We start from the raw sequence: 17,420 nt of genomic DNA, 5'->3' as shown, positions 1-17,420 counted from the left end.
CAAATCCTCTGATCAAAAGTTTCTTGTGAAGACGACATGGGAACACTTTACAAAGTCAGGTAATTCTTGATTGTCTGTCTGTGTCAGGTGATTGTTCAGCCCATCTCAGAACCACTCCAGCTCTCTGTTCGCTGGCTGGCACCCAGAGACTCCCAGCTGTGTTCACATGGCCCCCAGAGCCTGAGTGCAGCAGCTCTACTTGAAGCTTCACCACAGTTCTTGGTACCACCAGCATCACCAGGCTTTCTATCTTGCACTGTATTACCACCAGATACTTTTATAATCCAATTGATCCATGTTTTGGATTGTGGTTTTGCTCTACTCAAGTTATTTCAGTCCTTCCTTAACTTGGATAATTGGGTATTGACTATATGAGGTCTGAATGCTGAAGCAGGGTTTGGTGCCCTCAATTCTAATTGAAGTCAGAGTCAGTTGAGGTTACCCAACGCTTTGCAAGATCTGGATCTAATTATCACATTAGGCCCTATAAGAACCTACTGATATCCAGAGATACACGTTTTACATATGGAAAAGCAATATGCATAGAGGTTAAATTATTTGCATAAGGTCACTGAGAGAATATATGGAACTCAAATAAAAGCCTGTTAGTTCCACCCTTTCAGCCTCAAGCCTTTTTTATTACCGCCAATTTTATATTCCTGCCAGAAGAAGTAATTTCCATTTCAAATATTAAATGGGAAATCAGAAAATGTAGTGAACTCTGAACCACATCTCCTTGGCAATCCAGCAAGGCAGATAAGCTGTATACCAACCTGTGGGTTCATAGGAGTTAACCAACCCATTTAACACAGCTATTGTATGAAATGAGATTGTGTCTGCAGACATACCAGTAAATACATCTGTGTCTAAGCAGGAGAATGTATGGATGCACACTTAGTCCCCACACAGACTATTTGAATATATTTACATAAATAATGCACAACAAACTGTTTCAAGGGATAGACTGATGTCATTTCAATTGGACATCATACAGTCCTAACCTAATGGTTCTAAGTATAGGAGAAGAGAGGAATCAAATTATTTGATTGTAAGCCCTCTTTTCATAAGGCAATTCAGAAAACATTTGGGAAGGAGTCCATTCACCTGCACGTTCTCTTGAATATATGGTCATAGGTAATAAAAAAATGGAAGATGCTATTTTTTACTATTGCAATCCTATGAGATATTTGTCAGTCTCAACAGCAGATCAAAAGCTTAGAAGATGATCCAGCAAAAACTATTTTTCCCTTTCTACTGTTGTTTTTAACTTTACTTTCACTTTTCAAATTCTATCTTTTCAATTGTGCACATGTTGTATAGAAAAACTGTTGAAAGCATTCAAGCAGAAATTAAGTTTTAAAACATCTATAAACACTTAATACTGTTTGCAGCTGCTGTGTCACATGACCATATTTTGGACTAAAGAATAGCTACACTACGAATTAGCTACAGTTCTGGAACCAGTTCATAAGAGAAGAGAACTTCTTAGCAAAAATCAGATTGAAAAAATAGCTCAAAATTTCCCACCATCTGTAAACTGTGCAACACTGAAAGAAGCTTCTAACACAAATAAACAAGACCTATCCTTTGAAAAGGAAGCTATTTGATCTTGCTGAGGTATTTCCATCACTGTTTCATGCATAAACAGATGCAGTTCCTGAAGGTAAAAGGGCCCAGTATAAATACAAAGTGTGATTGAATTCACCTTAAGGATGCCTAATGAATTATTCTACTTGACTGTATACAAGAAATATATTTGGAGCACTCACTGTATCATGTTTGAATACCAAATATATGAAACACCATTTACTATAAAACCCTGAAATTCAACCAGTTATTTCAAGGTTCACTATTAAATGATTACAGAATAATTTACCAAAAAATGTTTTGTACAGTAATTAAGTGGTGAGGTTCTTACCATTCCACTTTATTCACCTTGAAGTATATTTATAGGCAAGGCATAAAATATGCTTTAATATAGTTTAATAAAGGTAAGAGTAGAGAATGAAAATTTGCATGTTAAAGATACCAATACAGAATTTCAGAGTATTTGAAAAGAACAATAATTCTACAGCACCTGAATTTACAACTGCCTTTTTCAGGACATGGAGCAACCCTGCTCTCCTAAGCACTCTTAAGTGTTCACCTATTTCGGCAAAACTCTCCATGTATATTTTTTCTTTTCCAAAACTGAATATACATTTTCATGTTGCATATTTAAAGCACCTTCAGCCTACCTTCTTCAGCAATGAGAAGGGACACAGCATAATAAAAGGACATTAAATACTTGCCCTGTGGAAGAATTTCTCTTACAGGAATCAAGATAGTCTAAAAATACTCCCTAATGATGCTAAGGACTTTCCCACTGGCATTCTGGGTATCCAGGCTGCACGATGGTCAGGTGGAAGGGATACAGAGTGCCACTTACCTACAGGGATCCTAAGCTAGGATAATGCCTACAGGCTGCAGGCAATACCAGATGGAACACCTGAATTACATAAAGGCCTCCAAGAACAGAGAAAGCATGAGTATAATCCTGACCTGCACTTCACCCACCCGACTCTGAGACAGAAAGTCCTATGCTGAACCTTAGAGACAGAGCATAGAGACTCAGGAATCACACCCTCTGTACACAGGTGAAGTCTGCCAATGGCTGTGCTCTCAGATGTTTTATAACTACTAGCTGAAACTTAATTAGAAAGAATGAAATTCTGAGAATTATTAAGAAAAAATAATTTGTGAAGAACAAATGTGTTTTAAAATTCAGCATGTACTAAATAGTACTCTTTTTCAAACACTAATACATTTCCTTTTCTAAAAGGAAAGTTCTTTCACCCATTTTCAAACTTCTGGTGATACAATTTAATAACGGAACAGTTTAGACAGCATTTGGTTTCCTTCTCTTATCTTAAGGGCTGATTCAGACCAGCCTGCCAAAACCTATGGCTGTAGTGAGCTCCAGTTCGTAAGAGCTCACAGGAGTTCATTTTTGTGACATAAACAAATATGGTAATTTCCAATTTTAATTGTGCACAGCATAACTTCTCTCTGCAATAACAGAACCTGGAGTTTCTTGAAAATCAGTCCCCTTCAACACAGTAGTAAAAACTGGCATACCCTTAGCCACCATCTCACCTTTGAAGAAAAAATCTCTTTACGAGAGAGACCTCAGATCTTAGCAAGTTAATGCTCTCATCTCTACAACTTTCCCTCCCTCAGACCTGACAGCATCATCACTACAAAAAGATGAGGAGACACACAAAAGAAATGTACAAAAAAACCCCAACCCAAAACCCCACACTAGTATCTTTTACAGACAAACCACACAGCAGATTAGCACTACAGTAACTGCCGTGTATAACTTGAACTTGCTTCACCCAATCCATTCGGTTCCTTATAACCCAGATGTATAAAACATTTAGCCTATTTAAAAACAGCTACACACAAAGCAGATTGGGACAGAGCAGTAATTTTAAAAGGGCTTAAATACATGCTAATGGTAAGATATCTAAAGATGGATGCTTTAATTTGCATAAATATGTGCTAGGCATAGAATTTTCCTCCTCCCTGAGATGCTGCTATCACTGTGCATGCAGTTTATATGATAATTTTGTTAGTGAGAGAAAACCACCAAAGATAACATACTGATTTGCAATGATAACACTGTTTCTCTGAGACTATGTATTTTCTACTAGCTACTCAAAGAATTCTTGCACCACTTTTCACATCATGTTGGGCAACAGCAAAGTAGAAGTGCTTTATTCTCTCTATGCTAAACTCTCAAAAGCAAGAAAAGAACACAAACCAGTAAGACCAAGCATTGTGCATTCTTTCAGTACTCATGGGAATAACCTTAATTGTAATTAGAATGAATAAATTTAAAGCCTCCTAGAACACAATCCATCTCCCTTTCTTTCCAAGCTAAATATTTAGACTGCTGCTTTGCAAGTAAGAAAAACTACATATCTAGAAGGTTAAAAGAGGAGCTATACCATGTTTTCAATTCCATGGTTATAAGGTTTCTCATAGACGCCTACCTTTTTGCTGCTGGTGATACAGTCTCCTTTCTGGTTCCTGATGGAGAAGGTAAAGAGCCACTTGGTTTCTTTGGTAACACAGTCCCATTGTTAACTGTCGTCCTTAAAGGCAGGGTTTGTACCAGTGGTCTTGCTATAAAACAAGCATAAGATGAAATCATTGTCTCTGTTTACTTTTCCCTGGTTTTTTCCTCAGAAAACAACACTAGAATATTTTAAATTATCCATGTAGTGTGCCATTTTTGCGTCACTATTGCCAAATTCAGCACAGATGAGGGTTTTAACATTGAGGAATTATTATTATTATTAATAATCATCATCATCACCCTATCAAGTTAATCACAGCATATGGCTTGAGCACACAACTCTATAACCTCCCTCATGTGTAAAACTCTGTCCTAGATCAAGGAGCTTAGTGATAAGCATAAAAGTAGTTGTCCTCAAAAACAATCCTGCTCTCTCAAAAGAGCATCAGTCTCTTGCCCACCTGGACAGCATCCAGAGAAGTGCTAGAAATGAAGGCAGGCTGTCATCCCAGAAACTCTGCTCTTCACCCCTCAGTCTTCTTGGAGGTTTTCCACAAGGAAATTATTATTACTCCCCCCAAAAGCTATATTTTCAAACAATGTGGGTTTATGCTTGGCAGAAAGGAATTGTACCTTTGATTCAGAAAAAGCAATTGAAATCAGCAGAAGAGTGGAGGTAATAAGCTGACCTTATCTACCTACATTCTTCTGATCAAACATTGGTTCAAAAAGGGATCTAAGTGTCATAGCCACAATTAAGATTAGAATAACAGAAAAGTCCCATTTGAGTAGTTAGAAGTTAGTTGCAAAAACGGTGTTTAAAACTGCAAGCAATGAGTACCAACATGAAAACTACTGTGGATCATAGCCTTGAAACAGACACAAACATGACTAGTGCTCTCTCTACAGCAGGGAAGAAAGCTTGAATCACTTGAAATTTGACAGGACTTTGTATTACAAGCCATTGTAAAGATGATAAATACCTCTGGGTTCAGAGAAACACCACCTGAGAGAAGGCAGCAATCACAAGTCACCTTACGAACATAACATTTCATTAAACTTGGAGAGGATAGGGAGAATACTTATGAAATGTTCCTCAAAAAAGACTGCCAAGGATAAAAGATCTAAAAGGCTAAACTGAAACAGTACCAATTGTATTGGTCGTATTGTAACAACATCTTATTGTAGCACTGAAAACAAGCATTTACTCACTTGTTCACCCTAAATTTTCATATATTGAACAAAAAGATGTGAAAGACTGTGTCTTCAGAATACTGCCAGTAAATACAGTCTACTAGAGAATGCAACTTGCAAGACAAACTTTGTCTTGAAACTTTGTTTGAATACACAACTTACTTGTTATTCGTTCGTCATTTATTTGTTCAGAGGAGGGAAATTTAGAAAACAACCTATAAGGGAAATACTGAAGGAATGAGGCTTATTTGGCTTAGAAGAGTGAAGGATGACAGGAAAGAAAGTCAACAAAGGAGACAAAAGAAGAAAATTTTCTCAATGCTAACTGAAGGTGCCTTCCATCCCTGCCTTCCATGATATATTTTAACTGACTAATGCTGTCTTTAGAGCTTATACAAAACATTTGAAGTTTACTTGGCTTCCCATGCATCTATTTCTTTTTTTAAAAATAATTTCAGATATCATCATTCTATTTACTTCTACTTCATTCATTTTTTGTATATGAAATTCTTTTTACTGTTCTGTGCTGGAAGCACTGCTGCTTGTTTCCTAATTGCTGCACTGCTGTAATTAATCCATATGTATAAAACTGATTCTGTAGCATACTGCAGAATTACAGGTAGCTACAGTTGAGAAGTTGTGGACTTGTCTCCTGGCAAGCTTTCTGTAGCTCACAAAACTTTATTGAGCTTTGAGAAGACAAATTAGAGCAGCAATTAAAGTTAAAAAAATTAATTACTAAAATATTTTCCTTATTTATAGTTATTTAAAAAGAACATCCATTAAAAAGTAGCTGGAGTGAACTAGCTGGAGTCTGTTTACTCTCCTAACCTAATGAAATTGAAACTAGCAGCAGCCAGGAATAAACTCTGCAACCTTTAACAGAAGTTTTGCTTCAAATCCAGCACAAACCCACAACCCACATTTCTGGAAATAGAGATTTAAATGGTCAGCTAGTGTAGAAAGCAACACCATGAAACTCTTACACAGCACACAGAAAAACTGTGCATAATTCAATTAATCCACTGTTTACACTGGAGCTATTTAGTTTTATTTACAACAGCTAGTTCACACCAGTGGTAACTGACATCACAATCACACAATCCCAAATATGTCATTGCTGTTAGAAGTCAGTAACACAGTGCTATTACTGCTTTGTCAGTAATGTTTATTTTGGAAGTTCTGGTGCTTCAAGGTCTTACCTGTGGTAGAAGGACTGACAAGTTTATCAGCCTCAGCAGCAGCTTTTTTAATCATACTCTGATCTATGGATTAATAGGGCTGTTAAGTTTACAAACAAACCAGTAATTGCAAAAGGAAAGAACAACAAACACAAGTAAAACAAAGGCAGGAAGCCATACTGAAACTCCACCAAGTAGTAGAATTAAATAAGGAAAGGGGAAAAAAAACCCAAACAAAAACTCAAAACACCATTAGGGAAGGAGCTCCACAAATGGACAAGATAAGCTGCTCCCTTTCCATGATGTATGCTGCTTTTAAGCTGCTTAGCTCAAGTTTAGAACAAGAACAGAAAGACTGAAAACAAGCTCAAGATTTTTCCATTCTAGATTTGAAAGTCTGGAACTTGAAATCTTTAAATTAATTTTAAATCTGAAGTACTCAGAAAAATTAAGTTGTTTGTCCCATGAAGACTCTTGTTCCAGACTTTATACAGTACAGTGGGGATCCTGTTTTTCCAAAGGCACAGACCTCCCCCAACACACACTCAATCCTGATCTACTTCATCTATAGATCAAATGCTAACAGCAGCATACAGTATGCTTCAAGCTCCAGTTTGCATGGACACAATTTCTGTGACATTCTGTGGGATCAAATTCCACTTTTTAAAATTTCAAATGTGGAATTAGTGATTAAACAATATAGGGAAAATAAACAGACTTGGTCCATGCAGACCAAGGGGTAAAGCATGAGAAGCTGCCACTCCAGCTCCTCCCATGTCTAAAAAAGCCTGTCTCCCAAGAGTCTCCATCAGGAGCCTCCATAATGCCATTCCAAACTAAAATACTGAAATTATTCTTATGCTAAGTAATTGTAAACAATTCATTATAAAGTAGTTGTGCCTACTATAGGAGTAATAGGCCATCATGTGAAATGAATCATATTTGACAAACAGGTGGAAAAAACAAGTGATCAGAATACTTCAGATTCTTTTTCATGTTTATAATTCATGTTTAATAAGGTTGAGCATACGCTAAATGTTACAGCTGATGTACAGCAAACTGAAAGTTCTTTACATAAACTGTCACAGTGCTGATCTTCTCCAGAAATTAGGTGGGTTTTTTTGGCAAATACCAGGACTCATTCTGGTAATTTGCAATGGAAGAGCAGTTGATATCTGTAGCCCCCTATTTGCATTATTACAGTAAAACTTCTTACACTGTAATTTCACATACATGTAAAGAACCAGGTATGCCATATCTACATTAAAAAAAACCTCCAAACCACATGCACACAAAAATCCCACAAACAAATGAATCCCCCCAAAAACAGCCATGGAAGACAGGTGGATAGGCTTACAGCAGCTTTTCTTCAATGTACATTGAACTATGGCTCTAATGATTTGCCATGACCAAGAAAACTCCTCCTGATTTAGAGTTCAACTCTGCTCACAGAATCCATGAAAATCTGGTTTGTATTTTGCTAAGTAAAGCCAGCAGGCAAGAACAGATTTGGTTACAACTCAGTAATAATTACTAGACTTTATTTCCTCCTTGCATCAGATAGTATCTGTTTCACAGGCAACATGAATGCTCTTAATCCCTTGTACGACCAGATTTGATGGAACATTTTATCACAGTGAAGGCTATCTTTAGTAACATTTAATTTATCTGATATTTTAATTTTTTTTTTCAATAAAACAAAGACAAAATAAGGAGATTACAACAGAAAGGGAAGGGAACATGAAGACAAGATTGCAGATATTTAGTGCATGATCTGTCTGACAGCAAGCATGAGACACAACCAACTCATAATTTGGCTCTGTAATTCCATCCCTTTCAGCTTTCCTCATCTCTAGACACAAAACTTTGTAACAAACATGACATCTCAGTTCAGCAAATTAAGTAGTTCCTACCTAGTGTGTTAAATCAATGACTAGAACTTAATATTTATTGCAAGGTCACAAATATATAACTGAGATTAGAGAAACAACTTGTTAAATTAGACAACAGCCTGTAAAGTCAGCCATACTTTCTTTCAACATCTAGGTTGCCACCACTCTTACTCCTAAAACCACTCTAAAATACCTTGCAGGTTTCTCTAAGCTGCACATAGGCAGCCTCCCAGGCCTTTGCAGCCTCACACACTACAGTAAATCACACTAGTTAGGTTCTCATAAACTTTTACTACTGTGAAGCGCTGGATGTTCAGGTCCAGCTTTTCTGAGTTGTGCACAGACAAACCTGTTCCTGTAGAGCAGGAGCCACAAGAGAGCATGCTGTGGCACGTGGGCACAGCACAGAATTCTGCCAAGAAGTGACATCTGTCACACCTGGCACCTCACTGGCTCTGGATCTGCTGGTCTGGAACACGGTCAGGCAACCACCACAGCGCTACCTTTCTTTTGTAGCTGAGCAGCTGGTGTTGTCCCATTTCCTTAGTTATGTCAACTCTGCTAGCTTAGAGATCTGCCTTATGTCTGTATCATCTATAGACACTTAAGACATGTATAATTAAATTTTAATTACATTTTACTTAAGTTTAATTCATTTTTTTGGATAAAAAAACCCCAACCTATTAGGAGTTTCTCCCACAGAAGACAATGCCTTCCCTAAAGAGTTTATAAACTAATCTTGATCAGAAGTAGGGAAGTGGTAGCAATGGTAAAATGTAGATTGTGGATTAAGCACTAAGAAAATGCAAATGCTTTGCTGGTTCATGTAAACTGTAGAAGGCTGACAGATTTAACCATCTGGATTTTTATGTGCTCTTTTTAACAGGTTGAATTTCAAATTGATTTGTTAATTTTGAATATTTCAAGAGCTAATGAATAACTTATTTTAATACATATGAAACACTCACTGAAGTGCACTATCTATTTTACATCTATCTGAAACGCAAACCTTTGGTAGGTCCTTTCTTGTTCTGCATGGCTTGCTGCTCCTCCGTAATATTCAAGCGTCGGACCACATCAGCAAGGGCAGATTTGAGCAGCTGGATGTCATCCTCCTGCATCTGGACACGCTGCTCCAGAGAGGCAATGCGATCTGTTACCTCCATACTGCTTGCAGCAGAGGCACTGTCATCTAAACAAAACAGCAGAAAAAAAAAAAGCATTATCAATAATGGATAGCCATCATGAAGTACCTTATGCAATTGACTGCAGGTAAAAACAAGGCTTTTCTCAGACCTGATGACTTCTTGACGAAGAAAGTTTTTAAGTGACTAAAAGGAAGAGATGGAAATAAAAATAAATAAATGAAAGATGAATACTTAAGTAAGATGTGATGATGAGGTTGGCTTCAGAGCCAGTTGTTAATTGGGTTCCACTATGAATTATCTGCATGTCAGAACTGCAGTGATCAATCATCACCCTTCACTGTTCTGCTCAACACAACATTCTGACACTGCTGGGCATTCAGGTAGAGAGTTACATTTCCTCATATGCTACACACCCGTCTAGATTTTTCTTTCTCATATGGGTGATAGAGATACATTATACATATATAAGTAACAGATAGGCTTACACTTTTTCAAGCTACTGTACAAAGACTGAAGAACAGATATCGACCCCATCTGCTAACTCCTAGTTTATACCAGCAGCTTTGAGAACATTCCCTCTGACTGAAATAAAACCCCAAATAAATTCAGAATTACTCAGTAATTATACTCTAAGCCTGCAAATTATTAAAAGGGTCATTACTTTGCATACAATTCGCCCATTATTTGGAAATAACCCATAGAAGCTTCAAGTCTGCAAATCCATGATGAGGACTACACATTCTTTCCACTCAAAACTAATAATAAGAATATTTTTCCTAAATGAGCACTTTTGTTCTATCACATAGAAACACTGTAACTTATTACAATACAAAGTTAGGAGAAATGAGAAGAAAGCAACACCAAAGACATCTAAGTCAGTAACAATTAGGGAAATAATGCACAGTTTTTAAAGAAAATTGCAAAGTTTTATTGAACTAGGCTCTGAAACCTAAAAAAAAGTGGGGTACTAACTTATTGGATGATCTTAAGTAATGTTAGTCATGGATCATAGCTTTCAATTCATGACTTAATAAGTCATACTGTAGCAAAAATAGATATTTATGCTACTATCTGCAATCATAGTTGACTACTCCCTCATTCCCAATGCAAGTCTGCAGCCTATATTTCTTCTGTTCAAGCTGACCTCTCTTTAGAAGAAGATTTTATTTGTTTTCATTTCTTGTGCTCTTAATTCACCTCCATTCCAAATCAGAGTTTTTCCACTTTTTTTGTACAAGGGTACAATATGAAAGTTAAATGGTTTGTGTATAATAATAACTCCTGTTGAATTTTAAAACAAAGTTAAGTGCTTGAAAAAGGAAAACAACTGTTTCTGAGTACCTCTAAAAGCATATCCAAAAATGTTAATGCACACAAACTTTTAATCATAAGGGTCTAGGGAAAAATTGCATTAATTTTTTTTTTTTTTAAATCTATTCATCTCCAAACCACTCCAATACAGATTGGTTTTGAAATCTGTTCATCTGATCAGTTTTGGCTTCCTCATCCCTCACACCCCCAGCAGCTATCTGTGGTTACCAACAGATGAATTAGAAACAACTCAGAAACAATATAACAATATTGACAGTCCATAAATAGCTACCGGCTATGACAGTTTAAAATGTATGTTAATTCTGTTATAGGATTTTCAGACCTTATTTAAAATAACAGCATTAGGATGTTATTAGGCTGAATATAGTAGTAAGGCAAGTAATGGTTCTGAAAGAACTAAGTCAGAACTCAAGTTCCTGAAAAATGTTAAAAAACGTTTCCCATGACAAAGCTTTCCAAACGTTGTCCTAATCAGACTTCTGCTCAACACAGGACTCTGTCCTGTAGCTATTACTGGTAATTAGTCCCCAAACTCAGATTAGCAGCTATGCTGGCAGCAGTATGAGCTGCCTGCAGAACTTAACCTTTCCTCTACAAACAAAAGCCCCACGCTGCTCTAATGACTTTACACTTTAACTCAGCTGGAAATAACATGGATTAGCATACTGGACAATAGGCAACCAAAGCAAAAGCTTGATTTAACCAATACAAGCCAAATTCAAACTTCAGCCATTCTGCTAAATTCAATATCATCACAAATAGTTTTCCTCTGAATTCAGTCAACAAGAAATAGCCAAATTGCAAAACCAGGTCAGTAAAGGAAACCGAGACGAAAATCAGTTGGTGTTGAAATGATCTAGCCCTTGCTAAAAAAGAAAACACTCTCATCCATTTCACTACTTTTTAAGCGTGTAGAAACAGTAATTTTGCTCAGACATTAATCTTCAAGTGGTAAATCAGTGGCACTGGTTTATTTACAGTCCTGTAAGAAATCACTCCCACTAGTAACTGTTAAGATGTACAGCTCTCTCCCTTCTTCCCCCACCTGCCACTGTGACTCTTTCCATCACACTCTCACTGACCAACAGACCCCAGCAAACCCTTCCGTGGGACACACAACGTTTGTACCTTCCACTATCATCATTCTTGTAGGGTCTTGGCAACATAATCCTCATCCTTGCTGTAACCTACAGCTTGTTTGGTTTTTATGGTGGTTACGTCACTGGGTGCAGCTCCCTTCCAAGGATGCAGAAAAAAAAAAGTTAACGGCTTTCAGTAAGATTGCAGCTGGAGACAAGATTGCTTACAGTCTAGCACCTTCACTTTACCTCCTCTTTGCATGCATGTACAAGTAAGCTAGAAAAGAGGCTCAGAATACAATAAAACTACATTTTATGAAGAATGCAAAGTTCAATTATAAAATAAGCATAACCTGTTTGTTATGCAAGTTGAGGATGGAATGTTCTTGCCATTGAGATCATTCCATCCCAGTATGTTAAGCAATAAAGTTGCAACTTCAACATAGCCAAATAAGAGAAATGGTATGGTATCAGAAGAGAAAAAAACAACTAATGCTATAAACTAACAACACAACAACAAAAATGTCGCAACAGATGTGACCTACTCTGCCCACACAAGCAAGACTGATATTGTTAGCCTAATTTGTGACCTGCCTCTGCAGTATACCACTCATCCTCACAGCAAAGGACATTTGCAAGGAGTATTTTAGCACACATTCATAATGAAATTTGGAAAGGCATATGAAGGAGACAGCAAATCCAGGCAAATTGCCTTGAAGTGTTAGATCTCCTTAACAGTCCCTACCACCCCTTGCCCAAGGATGGACAGAACAGACATTGTATCACCTACATGGGTAGTAGCATCAACAGCAGAACAGAATTAATCATTATCTTTTTTCACCAATGGGAAGCAAAAGGACTTTACAGTGAAATTTATGCAACATGTTTTTAGAAACCTGAAGTGAGTCACTTTCTACAATGTTAATTTCTTTTCACAGATTTTAAGGCAAGTCTATCATTATCTCAAGCATGTAAATCATAGAATGGTTTGGGTTGGAAGGGACCTTAAAGATTTCTGCCCATCTGCAATGGGCAGGGAGTTAATCTACATCTCATGATATAAATGTCACCTACAATGTCCAAAATTAGATAAAACAAGGAGGTAGCAATTCAGATGCCTGATTTTTCATCACAATACGTATTTGTGGTAACACTTGGAAAAAAGGGTAACTTGTCATTTTTGCTTTGCTGAGATTCTACAGTTTCAAAAGGAAGGCAGCAAAAAAGGGGAATGTACTACATGTCTCTCTAAATTGTCCAACCAACTAATCCATGATCTCATAGATTGGAAAGATTTCTCGTGGCAAACTAAAGACAATACTGAGTCAGATGATTAATCTCCTTCCAGAGCGTATTCCAGTTTTACAGCAATTTATTACTTGAGCTTAGCCAAATGTGAAGAAACAGCTGAAGCAAAGCCAACAACAGGACGTGTATGTTGTTTACAAGAGTGATTTCAATACTATTTCATTGTATGTAGACTAAAGCTAAATTACATACTTACACTAAGTTAGAAGGAAGCCTATTAGATGCTTACTATTTTCTGTAGATTACTACCTTCTGAAAAAGCTAAATTTTAACTGTACATTAATGAGTATGAAATAATTAAAATAGACTTGGCATTCTCCCCCCAGAAGAACTACTTTAATAAACATATTTCACCTTTGCATTATGCAGACATTAATTTTGAGGCTATCTTGTCCAGCTCAGACCACCGCAGCTGACCATGCAGTGGAAACATTAGGTACTGATTCTCAAAAGACTGGCAAACAAATTTGAGTTTATTCAATCTGCATGGCCTCTTTGGAGCACCAATTAACAGGATAAAACTGTACATGAAATACTTCCAAAACTGATTGCAACTGTGGTTGCTAGACACTTTTATAATACCTTTTAAAAGCAGCATCTCAAAGCCTTTGCAGTGATGTCCTTGTGTTTAGACACTCTGCAGGACATCAGGAAAGAAAACGCAAGCCTTCTGAGGACAGCAAACTCCAGTGGTGGTCTTTGGTAAAAAATAAAGATAACCCACATGACGAAAAACATGGCAAGGGATGGCAGTGGAAAGGCAGCATCACCCACACACAGAGCAGCTCTTCTTCCAGCATAAAGATATAGATTGTGCCAGTAAGCCTGAATTGAGCTCAACTGGTAGGAATACTTTCTGTCACTGAGAGATATTACTAAGTGTATCACGCTCTGCACTTCTCCTGAAATCAGCTGGTACAAGTATTTACATTCCTTGGAAATAGCTATGAACTTCAGAGTGACTTCTAGAGCCTTATGAAACTGCACATGGACAGAAAGGAATTCTTCACCCTCAGCATGCAGCTAACTCTATGGCAGAACACAGCAGTTACTGAGAAAGCCATGCCCTCAAAGGAGAGAAACCTAAAAATAGTATTTATGAAAAAATAAGCAAACAAAAAAAAGCACAATCCTGCAAATTGGGAGATTCACAGACTGAATTTGATTCAGTATACTAGAAAGCAATTAAGAACACTGAAGATCCTATACCTCCAGAAACATCTTTCTACCCATAAAGGCCCATGGTTTTTTGACTCCACTAACTGCAAAGCTGTCAGATGTGGCACATGTCACTTGACACAAATTTGGCAAGTTCCCTTCCTCCTGCCCACATCATCACTGAGATCTCATGCAAGTAACTGAGATACTTCAACTATTTCCTTCAAGCATCCTGGGAGTAACACTACCACTAACTTTCAAATGACCTCTCTGCTTCACCTCTCTTGATACCATATGTTTAGCTTGAAACTCTAAGAGAGCAGAAAAACATCCCTCTGTGGCAGGCATCTCCTACATCTTCAAAATTTTGCCCTTCCTTTTTGGTTAATTCCATGCATCTTTGAGTCTGGGGCACAGAAGTCAGACAGACAAACTATTTAATAGATGCAGTTTGTCTGAGCTGACAGCAACAGAGAGAGAAAAAAAACTTAGGAAGAGAGAAAACCATCTGACTTCTCTCAGAAAGAACACAAGCAATTCACTGTAGCACGGAAACAGGGGAATGCAGCCGCAACACTGTTGCCAGGCTTCGAAGCAAGATTGGAGAGTACCAGGTATTCTCCTTGTAGCAATTTCTGTGGCATAATGTCAGTGGTCGTTTGCAGACCAGAGTCTCTGTGCAAGGGAACAATGGGAAAATAAAACAGCAGGTTTAGTTTCCTTTGACAACGCCATGCTAAGCTCCTTTGTTTAAAAGATTAGTGTCGACAGTATTTCACAGACTAAATATCTTTCCTCTGCTCACTTTTCTAATGCAAAACACTGTACCATACCTGAAACACAGCAGTTGCCCTCCAGGCTCATCTCCTGGGGACAATGACAACACATACGGGCAACAGCATATCATAAAGTCTGGCACATACTGGACTGGTCTGCCAGATTAGAGCTTTCCACTGTGAGAAGCAAGTGGATTTAAAGCCCAAAATAATGTTATCCTATTTAATTTTGTTACTTTGTGTGGTTAGGGGGAAAAAACCAGGCAGAATTTCTTACCTGCAGTTAAAACTGTAAACATCATTGCTTTACCTGAAGTTGTGGAAATCAAAACCGGTTGCCAGCTGAATGTCTAATCCTCTAATTGTATTTTGCTATAAATGTTTATATAATAGGATAAAAGTGCAAGCATCATATATACTTTTTGAGACGGAAAATTTGGATTATGAGGAACAAGAAGTCACATCTAATATTTAAACCAAACAGCTACAGGAACAATGCCATGCCTATCCATAAGCTTATGTATGTATACATACGTACCATTTTTGAACAGGTAGGACAACTTTTCAGTTCATTCTCTATTCTAATGCACATTCTTAAGATAAGAGTGATTAGCAGTGCAAGGAGATGCCCTGGTTGGGTACAATCAGGTGCATCTCACATTAAGTAATCTGAACAGACCAGATTAGTTTTTCCATGTCCTCACAAGGTATGCATGTGTAGGAGGAAATGGGAAGAAAACTATCCCACATATGTGCCTAATGCCTTACTCTGGATGTACTGGGAACCACAGTAACAGTGATCCAAAGCATCATCTTGTGAGAACGGATCACTCCTAAACAATTCTCATAAGAATTATAATACAAATATTTTTTCATGAACTAACATGGACTACAGACTACTCTAGTTTTGTGAACAGTATTTTCCCTCCTCTAATACAGTTAGCTATTACAATCCAGTATTTATACAATTCAGTATTTATAAAATCTGATTACTGTATTTCCCAACACTTACTGAGGAATAACTTGTCCTTTTACAGTTTTACCACTAGAAACTTAGAGACAGGGAATATAATTTCCTAAAATTAGAGGCAGAATTTGAAAGGATAAATCCGTAATAGCAATCATCACTCAGAGCCTCACAGCTGGGAGCACTGCATTCATTAACAAAATGGGAGAGAAGAAAATGATCTTAACAGAACATTCTCAGAAAGTTCCTCGTGGCTAATTAGTTAGGAATCACTGCAGCAAAATTATAAGCATGTGCCCTTGACCTGCCTGTAGCTGTTGAGCTATAGCCAACAGCTTACCATTTTTTCCCAAGCAGATGGTAGATGAGCTTCTACTTGGAAATCAACCAGTTAAAAATTATCTTCCCCAATAGCGCTTAAGAGGAAGATGGAAGAAATTTCTGACACATCAATAAATTAGAGGAATTTTACCCAGAAGAGGTCTATCAACATAAATGCTTTACAGTTCAAAACTATTGTGCTGCCTCTGTTGAACACAGAAGTCAATAGAAAATGTTTTAGCCAGTTATGATTCCACCACATTATGCTGGGATCAGCTGATACCACCAAGAAAAACCCCAAACCCCAGCATTGCAACCAGAAATTAGGAGGGTAAAGACAACCTTCCGTAGCATAATATTAATGCAAGAATAGCAGTTTGAAAAGGAAGTGACTCCATGGCACCTGCCTGGAGTTAAGAAGCTGAAGATACAGCCTAACACAAACTTGCTAATAAAGGAACCAAAGGGTAATTAAGGTATCAGGGCAGAAGAGCTGGGCTGTGTTTTTCCACCTTACATTCTCAGTGATGTGCTGAGATTGTACCTGTATCACACCCTTAAAACAGGAGAAGAAAAATAGATTGTGAAACATGGGAAAACATCTGCAATGACTCTCCATCTCCACGTCACAGCTATGGCTCAATGTCCAAGTCATCCAACAAGAGCTAGGAAGGAATGAATGCAAATTCATCACATGATGTAAGGTAAAAAACCTTCAGCTTTTGTTCAGCATTACTAGACAAAAAGAACCAACTTAGATGTGAGATTGGCTTCTCCTAAATGTACTTTAAACCACATGCAAATAAACACCTCACATCAGTTCACAAAAAACGTTCTCCTAGAAACTTTATAGTGTTTAGTGTAACATCTTTTCACTGCCTTAAAAAACTAGACATCCCCATTCGATTCTTCAACTATGCCATATGCATAAAAGTAGAAAGATTTACTTTTACTTGCAGTCAGGAGAGATTCAAAAGGCAAGAAAACTGACTTAAAACACT

The 17,420-nt window shown here is 37.5% G+C and overlaps 1 protein-coding gene across 7 annotated transcripts in view; it reads right to left on the bottom strand.

Annotated features, from left to right (window-relative positions):
* EML1 (EMAP like 1) overlaps window positions 1-17,420 on the bottom strand; it is a 121,813-nt gene that overhangs the window by 42,281 nt on the left and 62,112 nt on the right. For 5 of the 7 annotated variants that reach the window (XM_082283280.1, XM_082283278.1, XM_082283279.1 and 2 more), the window contains exons 2-4: window positions 9,340-9,522; window positions 6,460-6,522; window positions 4,038-4,170 (exon numbers count right to left, since the gene is read on the bottom strand). In XM_082283280.1, the coding sequence (XP_082139406.1) occupies window positions 4,038-4,170; window positions 6,460-6,522; window positions 9,340-9,522 (379 nt within the window). The remainder of the gene's footprint in view (window positions 1-4,037; window positions 4,171-6,459; window positions 6,523-9,339; window positions 9,523-17,420) is intronic. The other 2 variants (XM_082283281.1, XM_082283282.1) reach the window with 1 other exon arrangement.

Source organism: Coloeus monedula (assembly GCF_965178545.1).
Source record: "Coloeus monedula genome assembly, chromosome: 6".
NCBI classification, from domain to species: Eukaryota; Metazoa; Chordata; class Aves; order Passeriformes; family Corvidae; genus Coloeus; species Coloeus monedula.
Note: the sequence above shows the minus strand (reverse complement) of the source record. Positions and strands in the feature narration are given on the sequence as shown.